This window comes from Lepidothrix coronata, unplaced genomic scaffold (assembly GCF_001604755.1).
Source record: "Lepidothrix coronata isolate B3197 unplaced genomic scaffold, Lepidothrix_coronata-1.0 Scaffold55, whole genome shotgun sequence".
NCBI classification, from domain to species: domain Eukaryota; kingdom Metazoa; phylum Chordata; class Aves; order Passeriformes; family Pipridae; genus Lepidothrix; species Lepidothrix coronata.
In genome coordinates this window covers 1967087-1989450 of record NW_016690235.1, presented here as the reverse complement: position 1 = coordinate 1989450, position 22364 = coordinate 1967087, and the positions used below count along the sequence as shown (strand labels likewise).

The 22364-nt window shown below is 38.4% G+C and overlaps 1 protein-coding gene and 1 long non-coding RNA gene across 16 annotated transcripts in view; one reads left to right on the top strand and one right to left on the bottom strand.

Moving 5' to 3' along the window:
- The window catches only part of ELAVL2 (ELAV like neuron-specific RNA binding protein 2), a 110768-nt gene extending 95768 nt beyond the window's left edge, over positions 1–15000 (top strand). For 14 of the 15 annotated variants that reach the window (XM_017816413.1, XM_017816412.1, XM_017816420.1 and 11 more), the window contains 4 exons: positions 6063–6216; positions 8218–8443; positions 11747–11785; positions 12263–15000. In XM_017816413.1, coding sequence (XP_017671902.1) covers positions 6063–6216; positions 8218–8443; positions 11747–11785; positions 12263–12593 — 750 coding nt within the window. In that variant the 3' untranslated portion in view covers positions 12594–15000. The remainder of the gene's footprint in view (positions 1–6062; positions 6217–8217; positions 8444–11746; positions 11786–12262) is intronic. The other variant, XM_017816407.1, reaches the window with a different exon arrangement.
- Positions 1745–3642, bottom strand: LOC108498106. Its single transcript, XR_001875067.1, has 3 exons — positions 3567–3642; positions 2092–2265; positions 1745–1948 (listed from the first exon to the last, which is right to left on the bottom strand). It is a non-coding gene; the product is annotated as an uncharacterized LOC108498106 (long non-coding RNA).
- Positions 15001–22364: the final 7364 nt, after the last annotated feature.

Here is a 22364-nt window from a genome sequence, read left to right as displayed (position 1 = left end):
GGGTGTCTTTTATCTATGCAGTAATAGTTTTTCCTGAAAGGCTGTGAGATACTTCAATGAAGTGATAACTGTGGCAATAGATGTTTTGTGTGCCTTTCTAGGAGATGTGCCCATGGAATAGTGCAAGAGAGACCCAGGAGATGAGCTTGCCACAGTTTCTGTCAATAGTAGCAGCTCCCTCAACAAAACACAGAGAAACTGAAGTTTATTTATTTCCTTCAGAAGAAGGGAAAATGTGTGAACAAACCTACCTCAACTCCAAAAGCATAAGGATAATTGGGGTCTGTTGTTCAGAGACTTTGTTCTGTTGTATTGCATAGAGGGCTTAATATTATACTGCATACCCTTATTCTCTATGAAATCTGACTACTTTTTCCATTCTAAGTGTCTGAAATTCTTGGTGCTCTCACTTTTTGGGCATGAGTGGGAAAAGGGGGTGTTACCAGATCTGAACCATGAATGTAAAGTGCGGAGAAAGGTTTCTTGACAGTAAAAGTATGTGAGAAGTAGGAAAATGAAAATGTTTGGAGATTGGATCTCCTTTTGTTTCGTATCTTTTGTTTGTACTTAAATTCTAAGTTAAATGCTTATTTTTAACAAGACTGCAGATTTTAAAGTGTTTTTCTGTCTTGATCCCTTTAAAGGCAAAATAGCAGAACTGCTGTTCTGTGATTGTAGCGCATAATTCCCCATCTCATGTTTTAGTGTAGAAGCTGAACTTGAGCAGCTAGCTCATTTTCCTAGCTTTGTTGTGGTGATAGAGCTTTCAGCTTGCTGCATGCTGGAAAGTGGGGTCAGTGCAGGTATGCTGCAGGCAAGTAGCACAAGAGGTTGTGGTGGTTGTTTCCTGACTGATGAGAGTTAAATAAAGACACATGGTCAAAGGGGAATGAAAGTAAAAAGTCTTTCTGAGCTCCAGTACTCATTGTTGTCTCAGCAGACTATTCTCTGTCCAGTAACTAATCTGAAATTTGGTGGAAGGCTCTATACTGTATGCTAACATGCTTAGAGTGAAGGTTCTAAATATGTAAAATTAGAAGACTTTGCTGTAAACAGCTACTAAAAGCTGCAAAGGATTTTCTGTAAGGAGACTTCACTTTATTTCAATGGAAGTTACCTGCAGAGTGCTCATTCCTTAATTTTGTAAAATAAATACCTGTGTTATTTTTTCTTCTTACTCAAAAATCGGTGTTGGGTTTATATTTGTGAGTCTTAAATAGTTATGATATAGTTAGCATACAGCTCTTTGGCAAAACCATGTTATTCAGATAAAAATTGTTCCAAGAAAGAGCTTTATAAAATACAGGTACTTCTGTGTTGTCTAGTCATGTTCATGTGAACGACTATGCCCATCAGTAATCACTTTGATCGTATTCTAAGCCTGCTACTACTTCATGGCCAAATCTGATTCTGATAGTCTGATTTTATAGAGGAGCAGCCTGTCAGGTTGGTCCATTCATGCCCTCAGCTGTTCCCTCTGGGAACAGAGCAGATGTGGATCCCATGGCCGACCTCAGATTGGTGACACTGGCACAGGTTGTAGTTGTCAGGGCTGGAGCACTTTTGAGATGTGGACTAAAACAGTGAAACCCCTTCTGATAATGCTGAAAGGCTGTGACTTTGGTGTCCCTTTTTTGAATGCATTGCCTATTGCACAACAGGCTGAGAAAGCACCAGCTTTAACAGATATGGTTATATTGATTATCTTAATCTACATACATAAGTGAAGCTGTGTTGAGCAGTATCCATTGGTAGTTCTACAGGGTTGAGTGTAAGTCACCTTTGCAGAGGGAAGTCTGTGTCTGAGTGGAGCTGTCTTTTCATTCAAGGAGATACAGGAAGTAAACTTGATGAATATACAGCAATGTACTCTCCTGTTTCAGATGATGTATTGCTGGCTAGTGACAGCTCAGACCTCATCTTTGAGGTGTGCTGCAGCATCTTCTTACTAGAAATTGAATTAAGAAGAGGTCTTGAGTCATGGTGTCTCATACAAATTTAAGTGCTTGGTGCCTGGCACAAAGGCCTCTGAGAACATTGCTGTAACAAAAATACGTCCTTGTTTTTATTATACTTGCCAAGAGGGCTTACATATTCCTAGTGTTTTCCTCTTCTCAGTATAAATCTGTCTGCTTTGCAGATAGGTTTAACTCATTTTCATCTGCACACACTGGATGGTAATTTTTTACTGGATTTTTTTTTTCCACTGAAGCATGCATTTTAAAAGAACTAGATACTGTCCTGAAGGGCAAGCAGTGTTCTAAGCTGAAAGATTACACTGGTAGTTAATGAATGTAAACATTGACTGAAATCCTGATTTTAATATTTAAAGATTTCAGATTTAAAACCTTCTGAGAATATGTTAAGTAGGGGTGCTTAGGAGAAAGTGGTAGTAAATTCTGAAGTTCTTTGAGAGAATACAAATACTACTTCTATTTGCGCTTTATACTAATAAGCTATAAGAAAAAAGAGCTTCAAGCATGGTACTGAAGTGTCTGTAGGAAGTAGCAGATAGTAAGAAACCAAAAATTTCATTTGTAGGGATTGTGTCTCTTATTTTTGGCAACTTCTTTGCTTAACCTGCCAACTCTCACAGCTATCACTTGAAAATTGTAAACTGGTTCATCATGATGTTAAATGAAATATTAAAGCAGTGGTGAAAATGCTTGAATTTGGTGGTGTAATGTTTACATTTCTAGAAACAAGTGTCTTTCCTAGTAACCGCAGTGGAAAATTTCAGTAAAACTGTTTTTTTAAATTGATATCTCCAGAGTAGTGCTGTTCAGTGTTGTACAGTGTGTGTCGTCATTAAATATTTAAAACCGTAGGTTTTCAGTCGGTTTCTTGACTTGCTTTCTGTTCAGTGGTTTTGACATTGCATAACTGTAATTGTTCACTTGTTGAAGTAGCTGTGGAATTAAAATCTTAGCACAGCTGTTAATTCAGTCTGTATGTAAATTGTTTGAAGAGACTAAATCTAGAACTATCAGCAAGTAATTAAGGAATGATCAAACTGACAGGATACAGGTAGGGAGATGAATCTAGGGAGTCTCTGCTTTAAAGTTATATCACAACAGAAATGACTGGACTTTGACATCAACAGAGAAAAGAAACTGTATATCCCATACTCCAGGCAATGTTCTCCTGCATAGGAATTAATTCCCTTACACCAGTAATATTTTATGGTGTCCTCGTTTTTCTCTAGTGGTGCTGACTTACAAGAATCAAAGATGGCTAGTAGTATTTTGCCAAAAAAAATCAAATTAAATTACACTGGGTTTCTGAAGTTAATATTTCTTTGATTTCTTGCCTGGCGAGAACTTCTGATGCTTAGCAGGATGGCTGGATATAGTGTTTGGATATTGGTGATGAACCGCTGATTTTGGTTTAATGTGTGTTATTCCTGTGACTAATTGCCCAGATTCGAGTATATGTCAGTTAGGATACATGAGTAGTCACTGGGGTACTTTCCATGAAGGGTAACCTGTGATTGGTGTTATATCTTAGGTGTAAAAAATATCTTACTGCACTGGGGAGCCCAGAGCAGTCCCATGCAAGTGTCTCACCAGTGCTGAGTAGACAGGAAGAATGACCTCCCTCGACCTGCTGGTGATGCTTTTGCTAATTTAGCCTAGGTGGCTGTTGGCCATCTGTGTCACAAGGGTACATTCTGCTAGCTTATGATCAGCTTGATGCCTACAAGAACTCCAGGGTTCTGTGACAACCTGCTTTTCAGCCAGTCAGCTCCCAGCACGTAGTGGTACGTGGGATTATTCTCTCCAGGGGGAGGACTGATTTTCTTGAATTCCTTTGAGTATCCTGCTTACCCAGTTCTCCAGTCTGTTGTAGTCCCTCAGGATGTCTGGTCTGTCAGTCACTCGTCCAAGTTTTGTAACATCTGTAAAAGTTTGAGTGTGCACTGCCCCATTATATAGTGAGGATGTCCTGTTTGAAAAGAGCTTATACTCTATAATCTCTGTTGTGAGTACTTGCAAGAGTGCATGTAGAAAAGAGCTTGGTAACAGATATTCACTTAAGTTCAAAGCTGTTGTAAAGTCCACAATACCTACAGCAAACCATGGGGGTTTTAGTTTCTCAGCAGTGAAATATTGATTAGCAGTTGCGGAGCTGTTTTGTTAAATTTAAAGAAAAGTTACTGTTGTTCTTCCTTCCTTAGCTGACGGTTACAGGAATTTGAAATTTTCTCCAGAGGACCAGACAAAATGCATATAGGAAGAAAAACATCTGACAGCTTAAAAAGGATTGGATAGGACACTTCAGTGTATCTTAATTCCAAAGATAATTTAAAACTATAAAACAGTTCATTGTGTTCAGTTATAAATGGACTTTGTTGCTGTCCCTGCCTACTGTGTGGAGTTAAATTTTGAGGTGTTGGTGGAAGGGTTCCTTTTGAAAACAAACATTGACTTAGCTACTCAGAACTCCTTGGTTTTGCTAATACATGCATTTATTGTGTCTAGGCCTGTCCCCAAGGCAGACTGACTCTGTTCTTTGGCCTTTAGTCTCCTGAAAATTATCCTGCCAAGTTCTAAGGCATGGAACTTTGTTTCTTAAAGAAACTGAGAGCCAAATGGGCAAGTTGGGCAAGTTTGTTCATTCTTTAGCTGTTGTTATTTCTCTGCCTGGTAGAAGTAGGTGGCCATCACTGTCCTTGTTGCTACTTTGAATGCAGGCAACCTTTAGACTCGTGCTGTAACTTTGAACATAGGTCTTCAGCTCTTGTGTGGCTGTCATGTAGAAAGAACAAGGCAGTGTGGCTCACGAGGCTGGACAGCTATAAGTGAGCCACACTTATAGCTGTGTTGGACAGCTGTAAGTTTTTTAGGTCAGCCCTGTTCAGCCAGCACAAAGGTACCTTGCATAAAGCCTCTGGGTAGAACTTGAAGGATCACAGCAGCGTTCAGGATAGTGCTTGTTTAATCTCCAGGGTGCTCTCTTTTGTTTTGCTACCACAGGAGTCTTAGGAGTCTGCTGATCTGCATGAAAATGAGACAGGAAGGATTTGAAAAGAAATATCAAAGAGTTAGGCAAAAGACAGATTTACAGAATCAAGCTTCAGCTGCCCAGTGTTGGGTAATAGTGCAGGCTAATTGCAGGGGAGGGAAGGAAAGGACATAAATCTGACTACTCCTTCTTTATTTTTATGTTTTGCACGGTGAGAACCCCAGATAAAAGTATTTTGTCATGTTCAGGAAGCACAGATGTTTTGTTTTAATCATTCCTGTAGTAAGCATAAGACCACTTGTACAGACTTCAGCAGAAAGTAATGAACATGCTGGTTTTGTAACATGTCTAAAGGTTGAAGGATGTACTTGATCATCTTAAAATATTTCTGACTGACACTTGGAGGCACCAAGTGAAAAACTTTCTATCCAAAAGGATCTGAGAATCTCACTGTTAATTGACATTTAGTTGTAAGACCTCTGTGTTGCTAAAATTGGCAAGCTGCTGCTGAACAGTCAAAATAGAGGTTGGATTCCTGCTTCTGCCATTCATTCTGAGGCCTGTGAAAGTGATATAGCAGAGTTTATCTTGCCCTCATGAATGATTGTGTCATTTGACAGGATGCTCAACACATGTACATGCACTTGAAAAACATTTGGAAACCTTTAAGTGCTTTGGACTGCCTTTTTGTGCTTTTGGCCTAGATATCACACTGAAATCTTCATTTCTTGTATGTTTTAGTGCTTTTTAATGAGAATTAAAAAGACATTCTTGGAGCTTCTTAAATTTGTCTTTTTAATCTTACAGTAAGCTAATGGAGAACATTTTCTTCACCAAGGCTTGCTGGAGTGTGTACCTAGCTTTTTCTCATTTATTTGAAAGCAGTTCTCCAATTACAGACAGTCCATGCAGTCAGCTTCTTCTATGTGGTCTGTGTTGCATTCCATCTGTATTTTCAGAAGCCAGCTCCAGAAAAATAAAAAACAAATCTGAAGGCCCAGTGACCCACGTTCAGAACAAATTACTAACCTATTTCATCTGGTTTAAAAGTGTTGGTTTTCTAGGGGTTTTTTTTGTTGTTTTTTTTTTCCCCTAAGGTTTCCTATGCGCGACCAAGTTCGGCTTCTATCAGAGATGCAAATTTGTATGTTAGTGGACTTCCAAAAACAATGACCCAGAAAGAACTGGAACAGATCTTTTCCCAGTATGGACGCATTATTACTTCTCGTATTCTAGTTGACCAAGTCACTGGTAAGTAGGCAGTTTTGCATGGCCTCTCCTTTTTGGACTGGCAGTTTAAGAAATATTTCATCTTTCAGTATGGTGGTCTTGTCTCTATAATGTAGACCAGAAAAAGCATTTTTCTCCTGGAATTGTTCATAAATATGCATGGGCAAAAATAGACTGTGGAATGTACTGAGCCAGCTTGAGTCATTTCCACCCTGAAGGTGCAGGTTTGAAGACTGTTTGATGACTTGTACTAAATTTACAGCTGCTATAATCTTCCTCGCCAAGCTGCTGCATGAAAATAGTCTCTCAGCGCCTTACAAAATGCTATTAAACTTTATTTTTCTAAAAAAGAAAACTTTATGCAAAAATGCACAGCTGGTTCTCTGAGACTAGGATTACAGAAGACCCACCCTTGTAATTGCTGTTAAGATTGTTTTCAAGGTTGACTCATTAACTGGGGGCATATGCATGAACTTTGAGTTCCTCATGAGCAGGTAAGTTCTGTGATTAGCTAGGTTTGACTTTTTTTATAGTTGTACCTTTTCAAAGTCAGATATCCCTGTGCGTGAAAAACAGCTTTCAGCTGTAGGAGGTCATAAGCTTTGCAAACTGTCTTACTTTGAAAGGATTGTACTGACCTGTGGAGGAGCTTGCATGTAGTCCTTTGCAGTTAAAAGAAATCTCAATATTGACACATTATACAGTGTTTTAATAGTGTGAATTGCTGAGAGTGTAGAGAGGCATGGAAAGGAAAGCTAAAGGCCAAATACTGATGCATAGAAGTAGCAAATTTGTGGGTCAGATTTCCAGTCTTTGCAATAAATAATCATTTACAGTATGTTCCTGTATATTCTTGCTTAGAAATAGATAGGGTCTGACAAATGGGCCAGTAAGTAAATGTAATTAAACTTCTAATGTGCTGGATAATTCTAAGTATTAATAAATCCTGGTATTTGCACAGTAGTTTTCTAGCATAGAGACTGTTGTTCAGGTTTAAGCTTTCTTCCTTCCTTCTTAGTAATTTGGGAGAGGTAGGCTCAAAATGATATGAATAATAAGGTTGTGACACAAACTGACAGATAAAAAAATGTGAAGTTGAAACTGTGACATTTGCCTCTTTGAAGCTTTTTTTTTATACCCACATATTGTCACTTTGATGGTTTAAATCATCATTGTTTATGAACCAAAACATAAAGGACCTCTAAATGGCACTAGGAATATTACAACAAAGCATTCAAGTAATGTTGGCTGTTAGTAGCTTTAACGTTAATTGATTCAAGTGTTGAGACCTTAGTGTTTATGTCTAAGACAATATAAATTTTTAATGTGCAATGTTCCTAAGACCTTCCTTCACTTTGCTGATCCCCTTGCATGTTGTGTTTGACTTCTCTATACCAAGAAAAGTTTCCTTCAAAAATAACACTTAATGGTGTATGGTGATACACTGAAAATGAATCTTATACTTAAAGGTAACCATGGACTGTTAAGACATACCCATAATTCCTGTTACTGCAGTCTAGAACGTGCATGTCATCATCTTCTCAGCATATTTGCTCCAAAGGGACCTTCAAGGGGTACTGCAGGAGGGCATATGCCATTTTTTGCTGCTGGGGAGCAGATAACTAAGCTATTTACGGAATTCCTGTGAATGTAGATACTGCAGAGTAGTGTAAACTGACTGGAGGTTACAGTGCAGCTGGTTCTGAGTTCATCTCCATCCTCACCAAAATTGCTTTGTTTCAGAGTTCCTCTTTGACTCACTAGGTTTAAGTTCTTTCTCCTGTTTTCCCTCAACCCTCCAAGCTTTTTGCACAAATGAGTCTTACATCAGTTAAATTAAAAATTAAAATTACAGTAGAAAATTCTTATTCTGAGCCAAAGCTCGGTTCTCTTATGCTCAAAATTTGTCATGTCTTCACACTGATTGACCATTAACATAGCAATTGGCCTTGAAAATAAAATGTTAACAGCTAATATTCTGGAGTCTCTGAATTAATTATATGCTTCCTTCACGTTGTGCAGGGGTATCAAGGGGCGTGGGGTTTATCCGGTTTGACAAGCGAATTGAAGCAGAAGAAGCTATCAAGGGCTTGAATGGCCAGAAACCTCCAGGTGCCACAGAGCCCATCACTGTAAAGTTTGCTAACAATCCAAGCCAAAAAACCAGTCAGGCCGTTCTTTCCCAGCTGTACCATTCTCCAAACAGAAGGTATCCAGCACCTCTAGCTCAGCAGGCTCAACGTTTTAGGTAAGTCAGATAACGTGTACAGCTGTGCTGAAACCTGCATGTTCCCACTGATGTGTTTGTTTGCCTCCACTGTGGCGCTTTCCCGCTTCTCCAACTTCTGTGTGAACTTTAGCTCTGCTCCTACAGTACAGCTAAAGCAAAAAATGGATGCCATCCTACTGATAGCATTTCTGTCTAATAAACCTCCTTAACTAAACTAAAGTGTCATCTTTTTCTTCTACTCAGTCACTAAAAACTTTTTTGAAGATGACTTTTCATTTCCTAGATTATTCCTGAGTAATGCACAAGTTGATTCAGTTAACAATTGACCTAGGCAATTTAGTTTTCTTCTTAGACATACAGCATGCCACAACCAGCCTTCTCTTCCCCACCCTCTATTTTCATTCCCCATTCAGGCTTTGTTTTTTCCCTTGTCGGTTGTCTAAGCCCTCCATGCTACACTTTATCTTATTGCAAATTTTCATAATGAAGATTAGTCAAATATTTTTTTGCATGTGTTTTTTGGGGATATATGTTCCCATCACGTTGAAACTACAGCCATACAGTTCCCTGTGATATTTAGTGTGTTGAAAAGGACAGATGGCGAGAACAAAGCGAAACAAATCCTGTATTATCTACATTCATGAGTACCTTGAGTTTTGTTTCCATGATTTTGATTGTTTCTTCCCTCCCTCTGCTCCTAAAGGATGTGACTGGAATGTGTTAAACAGTAATACGTTTCAGCAGTTTCTATTTTATTTTTTCAAGAAGTAAAATCAGCTGGCAGTTTTCTTCAAAGAGAATGTACCAAATTTTAGAAGCCGTGCATTGGCTACCCTCGTTTATAGGCTGAATATTCAGAGTTCATGGACTGCACTTCATGCTGACTGGGGTAGCTATAGTATTTAACTGATACTCCAGGTAGATCTATCACTATTAGTAAAAATTCTTCAACTTTCAGAGTTTTTTCTTTGGATAAGACCTATTTCTTTGCACTTAAGTAATTTCCATAGACTACCCCTGTCCTTCAGCTTTAGGCTTTTAACCTTAAATTTTGATTGGTGGAGGTTTATTTTTGTCTAAAAGGCAGTGTATTTTTATGAATATCGCTGGCAAGTTGATTTTTTTTTCTGAGATATTCCATGTAAAGTAATGCTTTAAACCACCTTTAGAGATACTATGATAGCTCCACGTTACAAGTATAATGGTAACAAAAAGCACTGAATAAGTACCAAGTCTGTAGTAGATAGGAGAGAGAAAATAAAATCTTTTATCAGTGTTGAAGGAAGGAGAGGGTTTAACTGACTGATCAAAAGGTAAGCTGAAGTTACAGACAAAATGAATTTGGTTTTTTTTGTGAAAGCCTTAAGACTTATCCTTCTTCACTAAAAGACAGTCTTTTCAAATTTTTAATTTTTTTAACTGTAAAGGGAAATCATCTTTTCTTGTTTTTTTGGTCTTTGCTTTGCATTGTTGCAGCATTCCAGATGTGGTGCTGACTAAATAGTTGAGATGGCACCAATGCTTCAGATCTTTCATTAGTTACATGTGAAAGAAATCGTAATTCTTGACATTTGTTGACGTTTCAGACCGGATTAACTGATGTAGTTGCCCCATCTCTGTTAACAGTTGACAGAGGCCTGAAAACAATCAGCATAAACTTGGATAGTAAAAGCAACAGGATCAATACAGTGCCTCTTTTTTTCTTACTAAGAGAAAACTTGATCTAGACTTTCAAAGGCTGCTCTACATAATTGTTCTATAGGATGTGTAAATCAAAGCATCTTTAAAAGTTTCCGGTGGAAAGTCCCTGAGAATTTCTTCAAAATATTTTCAAATCTTCAAGGTAACTGATAGAAAATCATACAAGTGATTTCATTACTGAATGAAGTCCTCAGCTGACTGCTTTATAGCAAGGACCTGTAAGTGATGGTGTTTCTAGAACTCCTCACCTTCCTCTCCCCCTCCCAGGATGTCAATGACAGTAGACCTCTGTCATTGACACTGAGTGTACTGATGGTAGTCATGTATTGTTTAATTTCCTCCTTTCTTCTCTTTTAGAGATTTGGTGGCTTACTTTCTTGACAGTGTATTACACAAACCTGGCTTACTGCAGAATCCTAATGCTCTGTAGTTTGAGAAAACTAAGTCAACTGTACTTTTTTTTTTTTTAACCTAAGCTCATATTTTGTGGAGTCCTGAAGAAAATGTGTAATAAGACTTTCTCTTCCCATGTCTGAGATTTGCCAGGAAGAAACAAGAGCTTCTTCAGGGTGGACATTTTCCTAAAGAAACATTTTGAGGGACTCCATGAATAAGAGTAATAGGTGTGGTAGGCACTGCGTGTCCCAGGTGTTGGCCAGGTAATTTCAAAGGGTTTAGAGCTGCAGTGTAATACTACAGCTTAGCAGCTTGGGGGAAGGAGAGGAAGGAAATACATGGAGAAAGCTTACAATCTAACATATATATGTCTGTGGGTGTGTATATTCAAAAAACACTGGGACCCTTTTAGCCCCATTATCATTGTTGAAGACAGGCAAAGAAATCTCTGCCTGTTCTGTGTCCCTGTTAGTGAGGTGAACATCCTCATCCTGTAATGGTCTGATGTCATTTTTGGACTGCTCTTTGTGACCGACATATTTAGAAAAGCACTTTTTGTTGTCCCCCAGATTTCTGGCCAGCGTCAACTCCAGTTAAGCTTTGTCGACACAAATTCACTCCCTTCAGTGGCCAGCAGCATCTCTGTATTCCTCCTGAATATTTTCACCCGACCTTGCTTCCACTGTCCATATGCTTCCTTTTTTGCCCTTAGCTCCAAAAGCCTTAGCTAGCCTTCTGCCTCACCTGCTTGACTTTTTGGAATTATCAAAAGGAGTAAGAAAATGAAAAATCCTTTTTGCAGTTCATGTTATGATGTTTGCTACTGCTCCAAAATACTGCATCTGTCTTGGTAATTATATGTGCAAACTGCCAGAAGCCTCAACAAAACTCTTCATCTAAACCAAGTTAGTAAGGTGGAAAACTTAACTAATGTGTTCACTGACTGTAACTTAATGCTAATGCTATTTGTTTTAGGGTAAACTTGTGGTAGTGGTATACTTTATGAAATGAACTTCTTATGGTTGTGGTTACTACCCAAGAACTATTTTGTATTCATTAACTGTATCAGGTGTAGTAAGGTGGGACAGCTCTTTCAGTGGCGATACATTAACATTGCATGAGGTTCTGTAGGGTATAATGGATGTGACCGTAATATACCAAGTTTACTTTATCTTAAAGGATAGAAAAGTCTGAAGACTTAACATGTTGCTATATGTTTTGTAGGTTGGACAACCTGCTCAACATAGCTTATGGAGTAAAGAGGTAAAAAAGAACTATTTGGTTTATAATAACCATATTCAAAATTATTTTGAAGTATTTTGCAAACTCTTTTCAGTAAGACTTATGTTGGATTTTTGCATGTTGAGACTTCAGCTGAGATTGTTCATTTTGTTGCACTGTGCATGAAATATATAAACGTTTTGTAGCAGTTCCACGGAATTCCTGTTTCAAATTACTAACCCTCACCACGTTTATAGCATGCTTTTTGTTTGATTTTCTATCTTACATCATCTCAGACATACCTAGCACTGTTCTCCCTACTTGTGTATAATTTTTTACATGATATTTGTCCAGTTGGGGGGGTAGTAAATGTTTCTGATGTTCCCTTATTAGCCTGAGCAACATGTTCAGCCTGTGAAAAGCTCTGTATCATTTTCTTTTTTATTTTGACATTTCTTTGCTGGGATTTTTTGTGAACAGCCACCTTATGATTCTGTTCTGCTTTCCCTCATTCGTCAGTAGGTTTCCTCCAATGACCATTGATGGAATGACCAGTTTGGCTGGAATTAATATCCCTGGGCATGCAGGAACTGGGTGGTGCATTTTTGTGTACAACTTGGCCCCTGATGCTGATGAGAGTATCCTCTGGCAAATGTTTGGACCCTTCGGAGCAGTAACCAATGTGAAGGTCATCCGTGACTTTAACACCAACAAGTGCAAAGGTTTTGGATTTGTGACTATGACAAACTACGATGAGGCAGCTATGGCAATAGCCAGCCTGAATGGATACCGCCTTGGTGACAGAGTATTGCAGGTCTCCTTCAAAACAAACAAAACGCACAAAGCCTAATAAGTTATTCTCAGTGCATTAATACATGAAAACTATACAACAAAGGCAATTTACAAGAAGCTTTATGCATTAGTAAATGCCTTTGTTGTATGTCAGTGTGGAAATGGGGATAAAATGACTACTTAGCATCCTAAGAATATAAGAGATTTTTTATTGCTAATATTTGAATTAGAACTTCTTAAATATCTTTTGTGTTTGAATATTGACAAGAGGTACAGGGTTTTTACCTGTTACAATACATATTCTATTGCCTTCTTTGAAGAAGGTGGACCTTTTAAAATGTTTCAGCTAAGGGAAGAAGTTTTTTTCTTTATACATGACTGCCTTGAACCTATGAGTAAATACTGAGGCTTTGTGTAGTAGTTTAAGTTGGGTTTTTTTAAATTTTTTTATTTGCTTTGTTTAATTTACATTGTAATGCATTGTTATTTTAGTTTGCTGTTCAAGAAAAGTATCTGAAGTTTACATTTTATTTATAAAGTTGTAAGCAGTATTTATTTTATAATTATCGTTTGGGTTGGGGAATGGGAACACATTATAAAAGCTTATTGTAAGAATACTGGAGAACTTTTCGTAAAGCAGTACCTTGCCAAAGAGATAAGAACCTCTTTGATGTGGGTTTAGAAAAAAAAGCATCTATTTTTGTAAAAAAAAAAAAAATTTGGAGAAACTTTTTACTGGTCCTGGAACAAATATTTTGACTTGAATACTTTGAGAAATCTCTTCATATGACACCTAGTGAGCTTTTAAAACTTACCAGGAAATTTGCAGTTGTTGGGAAAAATTTAGAAAGATTTATGATGTAGAAATACTTTTGAGACCTTTGTATTAAGAAGTAAAGTCAATGGGATGCACTGTTGGTTTCATTTTTTGTAATCATCAGTGGAGTCATTGATCATCCTGGTTATTAAGTGATAGGAGGCTCACATTAATTTGTGATTTTGAAACAAGTGAAAATTAAAAAAAAAAATATAAGAGCAAGCAGAAAACTTAAAATACTGAGAGATGGGGGAAAAAAAAAAATCTGTTCTTCCTAAAGAATTCCCTTCAGATAGAGCTCACGGTGTTTAGTGATGTACTTGCTATTGTTTGAAGAATTGTTTTGTCTTAAAAGACATTGAGCATGGTTTGCACACTAGCAAATCAGCAGAAGTGGCCTGAGTTGGGTACGTTAGGAGATGTTTTGAAGGTGAAGTTCAAGGCTAACACCTGAGCTTTGTGTAATGTAAATAAGACCTTAAGTTATGAACCTTTCAGCCAATTTTGATTTTGGTTTATTTTTTAAGTTACATGCCAAGTGATGTTCAATTTTGAATGTTTTTGTATGAGTTTTTTCTTTGTAAATGGCATTAACATTGTTACTTGAGGTCTGCTTTTTTTTTTTTTTTTGTCCTGAGGACTTGAATTTACAGTGCATCAAATCTGTTGCTCTTTTTGTCTGTAGATAGTCTAGCTTCAGCTGTTTATGGTGATGCAACATTTTTGTTTATAAATATGTTTGTGGTAAAAAAAAAAACAAATATAAACATATGTTTTGAACAAATTTCCTTACATTTTTCATATGAAAACCATAAATACCTGTATGCTATTGAAGTTTAACTTTGTATGATGCTTAAATCACTATTTGGGGAAATAGAAAAAAAAGTCTTTACCATGTATTGAAGAAATTTAAGGAAAACAAATACAGAATATTTTCTGATTAGCATCTAGCTTATAATTAAATTTTTCAAAAAAAGCTGAGGGTTTGATGCCTTCACCAGGATGCACTGACAACTATGTAGTTACGTCCTGCTTTTGTATAAACTGAGATGCTCATACGCTTCCCCTTAGAAAAAGCGATGTTCTATGCATAACATAGTTGTACACTATATTTGCAGTTGGTTTTGGTTCTTATTCATTTAAATTGTAGTTATAAAATTTTCAGTATAGTACAGTACATATACTGTGAAGCGCGTGCTAAAGTGAATAAGCGAGTTTTCATGCTGACCCACTCAATGCTATTCAAAAGTCAATTGGCTTCCTGAGCACTTCCTCATTCTTAGGTGCATTTAGATTGTTAAAGCTACTCCTCTGCATTAAAAGTTGTATATAGTATATAAATCACAAACTTTCCAATGTGGGAAAAACAGTAGCTACATGCTTCTTTCCTATACTACTGTAGCAACTAACGGCATTGATGAGAAGGCATGTAAATTGGGCTTCACTTTACAGTGTTTATCAGAGCACTTAGTAAAATATAAGGCTGGTATTTATTTGAAGTTGTATAGTATGACTTAATTCACATTTGTTGGAATAGAGAATATATTCTGTTGAGTATTTAAAAGGTTGTACATGTTTTCTTTTGTGTTTGGATTCTTTGTACTTTTTCATGTTCAGTACATCAATAAACAAAGTTGAAGGGAAAACAGTGTCATGAGCAGGTCTTTTACTGTATTGTCCCCTGCTTTAAGGAATAAGCAGTCTGAGTGAAAGACTTTTTTGCAAAGCTCTTGAGCTACTTGTAAATTAGCTTAGAATTCTAGTTACCAACAAGGTTCAATAGGTTTGGGGCTCTGGATGTGGTAAGGCAATCACAATGATTAGGACAAAGGTCCTTCTCCAGCAGAGGTGCTGCCAAGTCAAGAAAGGACTACACCTCCTATCAAGTCCAGTTGCATGAGGAAGAAAAGAAAGATTGTAGTGATACATGATTCCCTTTTAAGGGGAACAAAGATTCCAATATGCTGGAAGGACCCTCACCTCAGGGAAGTCTGCCTTCCTGGGGCCTGGGATTAGGATGTCGCCAGGAAACTTCCTAGCCTGGTTCAGACTTCTGCCTGTTGCTAGTTCTCCCTGTGAGTGGTGACAAAGTGACAACACATAGTCCAAAAGCCATCAAAAGATTTCAAGGCCTTGATATAGTTGGTAAGGGAATGAGGGATGCAGGTTATTTTTTCCTCTTATTTTTCCAGGTGTGGGTAGTGACATTGAAAGAGTCAAGCTGACCTAGTCTATTAATACATGAGTCTGTGGCTGGTATCACTGCCAAATTTTTGGTTTCTTTGATAATGGGATGGCCCACATAGCACAGGGCATGATGAGTTCAGGTGGGATTTGCCTCAAAAGGAGAAGAGGACTAGTGGGACTTACTGATAAGGCTTTAAACTGGATATGGTGGGAAAGGGGAATGTTGTTTAATTGTGATAAGGTGTGGAATGATGTGCCATCCCAATCATATCAGCTAGTTTCCAGAGTCAGCAAGAGGTACCCAGAACCTGGAGGCGGTGTCACCCTCTATATCAATGACCAGTGCTTAGAGCTGTGCCTGGGGATGGATGAGGAGCTAAGTGAGAGCCTATGGGTCAGGATTAGAGGTGGGACAGGGACAGGTGGACATTACAGTGGGAATCTGCTATAGTCCATCTGTAGATTGACCAAGGAAGACTGAGCAGACAAGGCCCTTTACAGACAGATAGGAGTGGCCTTGCATTCACAAACCCTGGTCCTCATAGGGGATGTCAGTTACTCCAGTATCTGTTGAGGGACAACACAGCAGGCCACAAACCTCTTGGATTAGGAACTTCCTCTAATTCATCGATGATAGCTTCCTTCTACAAGTGATGGAGGAGCCAACAAGGAGAGGTGCTACATTGGATCTTGTTGTCACCAACAGAGAGGGCCTGGTGGGGAATGTGAAGTGCAAGGGCAGCCTGGGCTGCAGTGACCATGAAATGGGGGAATTTGGGATCCTCGAGGCAGAGAGAAGAGCACAGAGCAAGCTCACTGCCCTGGACTTCTGGAGAGCAGACTTTGGTCTCTTCTTGGTAGAGTACCAGGGGAATAGAGCTCTGGAAGGAAGAGGCCCAAGAGAGCTGCATGAAATTCAAGGTTTGTCTCATACCTATGAAGAAGAAATTTGGCAAGAATGGCAGAGGGCTTGCGTGTATGAACAAGGAGCTCCTGGACAAACTCAAAACACAGCTTACAGAGGGTGGAAGCAGGGACGGGTAGCCTGTGAGGAATACAGAGAGATGGTAGGAACAGCCAGGGAGCTGTTTCAGCTTGATGAGTGGTGATTCACGGCAGGTAGATCATATTTAGATCAGCCACCACTGTTGGCTCCACCAAACATGGTTGCCCCAGCTCTAGAAATTTGCCCTGCTTCCCTCAATCACCTGCTCTGCTGCAGATGTGCCTATAGCAGGGCTGTTTTCCTTGGTTAATGACAGTTAATGATCTTAGGGTTCCAACCCTAACCTTTCTATGACTTTATTAAGTACAGAGAGAGAGGATTTTCTCTTTATTTTGATGTCTGTTTGTTGTTTAATTGCTGTAATAGTTGGATATTGAGTTAACTATAGCTTGCTCGTTTTTTCCCTTCCCAGCACTTGAGTTGACTAGCTTTTGAAGATTTACTTCAACTATCTCTTGTCTTTTTAAAGTACGTATATACCTTAATTCATATGCTTTGCTCAGTTGAATGAGAGTGAACTTCCACCAGTGAAAACACAATTACAAACGTGGCTTATGCAGTATAGCTTTTATTTTTAACTGTTCTTCTTTCACCTTCTCTTTTATGTCTTTACTGTGAGATTTTTCACACAGAATCTTGTAGCACGTGTTGTTGAGTATCCCACTACAGTGTGATGGAACTGCATTTACTTGGATGATGGGCTCTAAGAACAGCACACATAGATAATAGCACCTGTGGTGGTTTGGAAAAAAAGTTTTCAAAAAGCTAATTTCAAGAGGTTTTCTACAGTTTGTTCTAATGTGAGAGAGAAGAAGTTTTCAGACAGGCACACTTTAGTATAGGGGAAAGGGAATTATATTACAATTTATTACTTACACAATAAATACTATTTTTGTGTATTATATATATATATAACAATTTTAACTATCTCTTCTATGGTGAAGCAATATATATACATAGATTGTCTCTCCTTTCCTTCAAAAAAAGTCCAGAAAGAAGAAGAAGTTTTCTTTTCACTTTCAGGCCACAGCTCTTCCAAATTAATTTCTGTGGCACTTGGAAGTGCCTCTTATCTTTAAGGCAGGAGTTTTGATTTGTCGTAGCTAGAATTATTCTTTTTTCTAAGAGGTGTGGGGGGTCTGCCCCCACTTCTTGCTTCTCAGCCACCTCGTCCGAGGGTATTACCATGGGGTTCAGGGGGACACCCATGTCACCATGTCTGCAGCCTGAAGTGCAAGGGGTTTAAGTTTAAAGTCTTTATCCCCTGCTCTTGCTCCGTGAAGGTTCCAGCCCCCAAGGATGAGCTCTTGGGAGACTTCTTTGGGTGTTTCCACCCCTCCTCCCTGGGGTCAAAGAGTTCTAAGGGCTTTTAGTTTAGTCCTTACCCTAGAACTGGTTCCAACCGTCTCTCTCTCTCTTTCCCTCAGACGTCCTGTGTCTCTTGGTCTGGTCCTTGCCTTATTTGCTTTTGCCGCTGCTTTCCTCTCCCCCTGCACTGCGAGGGGGGAAAGATGCAACCCAAGGGGTCTTCCCAATCTTTCAGGGTCCCCCTCGGTCATCAGCTTCGGGGGAGGCTCCACTCAGTCACTGTGCTGCTGAGGGCAAAGGCCCCCTGGCCCCACGCCACACGTGGCGTTTCAGGGCATGGCTGCTGCTTCTTCCAGCTACGCAGTTAAAATTAACTTCTTCCGATTCTGTGAGTATGTAATTTCTGCAAGGACGCACAAAGTTTTTAAGTGGTCCAGTATCAAAAACACCACCTCTGGGGCAGACTATCACCAGCCCCAGGGGGAAAGGTTTTTTTCAAGCCACCACAGCACCTCAAGGGGTCAGTCATAACCAGTGTTGATAAACTGTCTTTACTTACAGAAACAGTGCATTCTAATGGCTTTTTAAATGGTTATGTTCTTTGGTGGCTGGACTAATGAGAGGATGCAAGACACTGTACTTGGCAGGAAATGAGGAGCTATATTTTGAATTCATATTCCAGCAGGGACATCTGGGTGTTCAGCTTGCACACTTTCACAGAAATAGCTTTTAGTTCTCAGCTTACACCAATTTGAGTATAGCATAACTAGCCACAGTTGAATTATTTTGTTATATGGAAATGAGGACAAAATATGTTTATGTAAATGTCTTCAGTTTAAAATTATAACTGCTTTAGCTGTAGAGAAGCTGGCAGTCAAGGAGCAGCACTAAAATGTATCATTTATAAATGCAATTGCCCAGAGGAAATGTCAGTGCTGAAAAATACAGATTTGATTATGTGTAGCTGACCACAAGTAAGGAAACCTGATGCAAATTTATACAAAGATAGTACTTTTCTTACTATAGTAAAGTTTTATGATAAAGCTAAAGAAGAAGATGTTTGATGGAGTTATGTTATGCAGTTTGATGGAGGACTAGTTCCTTTTGTATGTAAATAGTAGGAGTTCCAGGAGTGTCTGTAAATATCTGTGAGGGACTAGTCGTGGTACATAAGCTTGGAAGCAGGATCATGACAGAGGATGAGCTGTAACTGGGGACGTGAGTGTTTGCTCGGACACTTGTGCAAGGGCTTTGTTACTGCCAAACATGCTTGAGAGTTGTGGGGACTCTTCTGCAAAAGATGTGTGCAACAAGATTGGTCATGACAGGTGACCTTCCCACCTGCATCTAGGAGAACTTTCCTTTGGCAAGAGAGTATTTTCCCATCATGAATGAAAAAGTTGCATTTTTAAGTGGCTGACTGTCCATTGGTTTTGTATGTGATGTGTGTTCTCTGCATAACACCCAGAGGCATCAGGTACTAAGAAGTCTGCGATACTCTTACCTGCACTGCTGAGCAGGCCTGACCAGTGTTACACACCTTTGTGTTGTCACTTCAGACACACTACATGAAGGTGACTGAATTTATAGGAATGGTGACTTTAGTTAAGTCTTGAAAAGCAGCAATTAATTAGGACTATCGAAAGGGTTATGATGTATTTTGTTACTAGAGATAACATCTCTGGTTTTTTAACAGTTTGAGAAACGAACACAATTTGAGCTATGCTTCATCATAGGTAAAATAATAGCCTGGGATTGTGCAATTTCAACCTGGGATTGTGCAATTTCAACCATGTCGACACTGTTGATCCAGTTGTGCTTGCACATTCTTAGATGTTGGGATTTGCCCCGTTGTGGCATTTGGACTTTAACATTTCAATGTGTACACCTCAAAATGCATCTTTTTTTTTTTTTTTTTTTAAGCTGTGACATTTCCCTAATTAAACTTCACTGTAAAGGCACCTGTTTGCAAAACTACTCCTGTGATGGCTAGTGGTTTGGGCTAACAGATGTGCTAGTACATGAGAGGTCAACAAATTAAAGATGGGGGAGAGATGATCTCTTTTGGTGGGATGAGGTGATAATCTGTGATAGTCTTGGAAAGTCTGCTTTTGGGGCAAAGAGCAGTTTTAACCTGAAAAGCTTGAATTGTTGCCTACACCTTTAGTCACTATGACAAAAATTGAGGAAGCAATGTAAGCTTCTAGTACTTTTAAAACAACATGATCTTCTTCTGTGGATTAGGAGGTTTTCTAACTTTATACTATGAAGTCTGATGGATTACTGTCTTACCTTGTAATTACTCTCCTATTTTCAATCAACTTTCTGCTCTGAGACATAAATGGGAAAAAGGAGAATATTATCTTTTTTTGTATTTTTAATATCAGTGTGAAAACCAAAATAACTGCAGAAAGTTAATAAAATGTAATTTCTTATTGCATGTACTAAATCATGTCATTCCTGTACATAAGTGAGTCTATATCAATGTGACCTTTTCAGTGACCCTGTAATACTGTAAGTAAAGTCACTAAGAGTGCTGTAAGAGTATTGATGATAAACACTGCATACTTTACAAAAACGTTAAGAGCTGAAATTAAATTTGAAGTAATTCTTATTAAATTATTTTCATTTATTCAATAGGACACTTCACTAGTACAGAACATGTTTTTCTGTTGCTTTAAGTGCAAGAATGTTCTGGAATGCAAGTGCTTACTTGAATTTTAACAGTTTCTACTACTCTTAAAAGCTTCTTCTGTTAAAAGCCCTGATACAACAGGCCCAATTGCCAGCACTTATGAAAGGCAGTATTCTCTAATAAAAAATTAAATAGCCTTGAAACCTACTCCACTGCTTCTTGATATCTACTTGTCTCAAAAGTTTGGTATTATCTTTTAGAAATACAAGATACTCTGTAGCAACCTGTTCTGTCAAAAGGAGTGTGAAGATAGGTCTAAGTGAAACACTTCTTTCCTGCTGCTGTCTGTGCTTTGTGCCATCATTCAAAATACAACAAGCTAAAGAGTGGTGACTTTTTTTTTTTTGTTCTTGACTAATATTGGCAGTATATCTGATGGATCCAAACCAGTTCAGTTGTAGCCTTCAGTTCAAGCTGTCTGCCTTCCCTGTTTAAAGTTCATGTTTCTGAGGAGTTAAGACTCCAGAGACTTTATGGTTGAATTACTCTTTTCTTGAAGTATTCTGTTGCATATTCATTGCAAATAGATGCAGTAACAAATTTTATTGCCACAAACTCAGATATGTTATAAATCTGAATTTTGAAAGTGAATGTAATGCTTGCCATAAATTATGTCTATTGTTAGTGGGCTTTTTTTTTTTTTTTAACTAGGAAAAACATTTAATAAAGTGAATTTAGGCTTCCTTAGATTCCTGTTTGTTGTGCTTACACTCAGCAGTCACACATGACATGTTGTGACCCATCCCACCTCTCTGGTCTGTTGTTAACCAACCCATGCGCTGCACATCCAAGCCATGCAAGTAGCAGAGGAGAAGGAATGTAAGTGTCTATGTGTTTTACAGATTTCAGGGAAGACCGGAAATGTCAAAGTTAATCTTCAGTTAGTTCCATGTTGCCTTTCCAGAACTTAAAACAAACTGATCCACAGCTGATTAACAACTTACTTTCAAGTATACTCATTCTGGGATGATACTGGTTGCTTTCCTTATTGAGAAAAAGGTCTTCCATATTCTAAACAGCTTAACAATATTTGCCATAACCCTGAAGTTAACGCCTTAGGATGTTATGTGGCCATCCCTCAGAACAACAGAGGAAAGAGGAGGGAATCCCAAAAGGGACAATTCGGGACCAAAAAAAAAAGCTAGCAAAGTTGTTGAAAATTCAGGTTATGTCTGAAGATCATCAAGACTTCTCTTATTTCAAAGACTACCCTCTTTGGTCCTTGGGCTTCTTCTGACTTACTCTGGGAAAACGGGTATTTAATTTCCTGATGCCAAGATAGGTTCTCCAGAAAAACAGAAGCAAAGCTAAAAAGGCTGTGAAAAAACTATAAGCAGAGGCAGCAGAAGCCTGGAAAAGAGCTTTCAAATTCTGATACCAAAATTCCAGCAGTTCTGTTAGTTGATGATGTGCTTCTTTGAAACTTACACAAAATATGAACAGCAGGAAAAACACCTAGAACTAAAAAATTATAATAAAATAAATTAAAAGTGAACTTTTTCTTGGGTTGGCTCTATTTCCACAGTGAACACAGTGAAGTGTTGTAAATTTCTTGAGAACTTCATCATAAGTCTTGGAGAAGACTTTGAGAGCCTCTGTTCTAAGCTTCTCTTCAAAGTAAAATTCTGTAGCTTTCACCTGGAAACAGAAATGAAGAGGTGCAAGAAAGTGATGATCAGATTTCCTTGCTCATGATGGCATTTGAAGTCATTATTAAATGAATCAAAATAACTTACCTTGTACTCTGTTCCACATGGACGTTTTGCCTTAGCAGTGGCTCTAGATGAGAATTTTTATAGTACAGTGAAGAAATTGG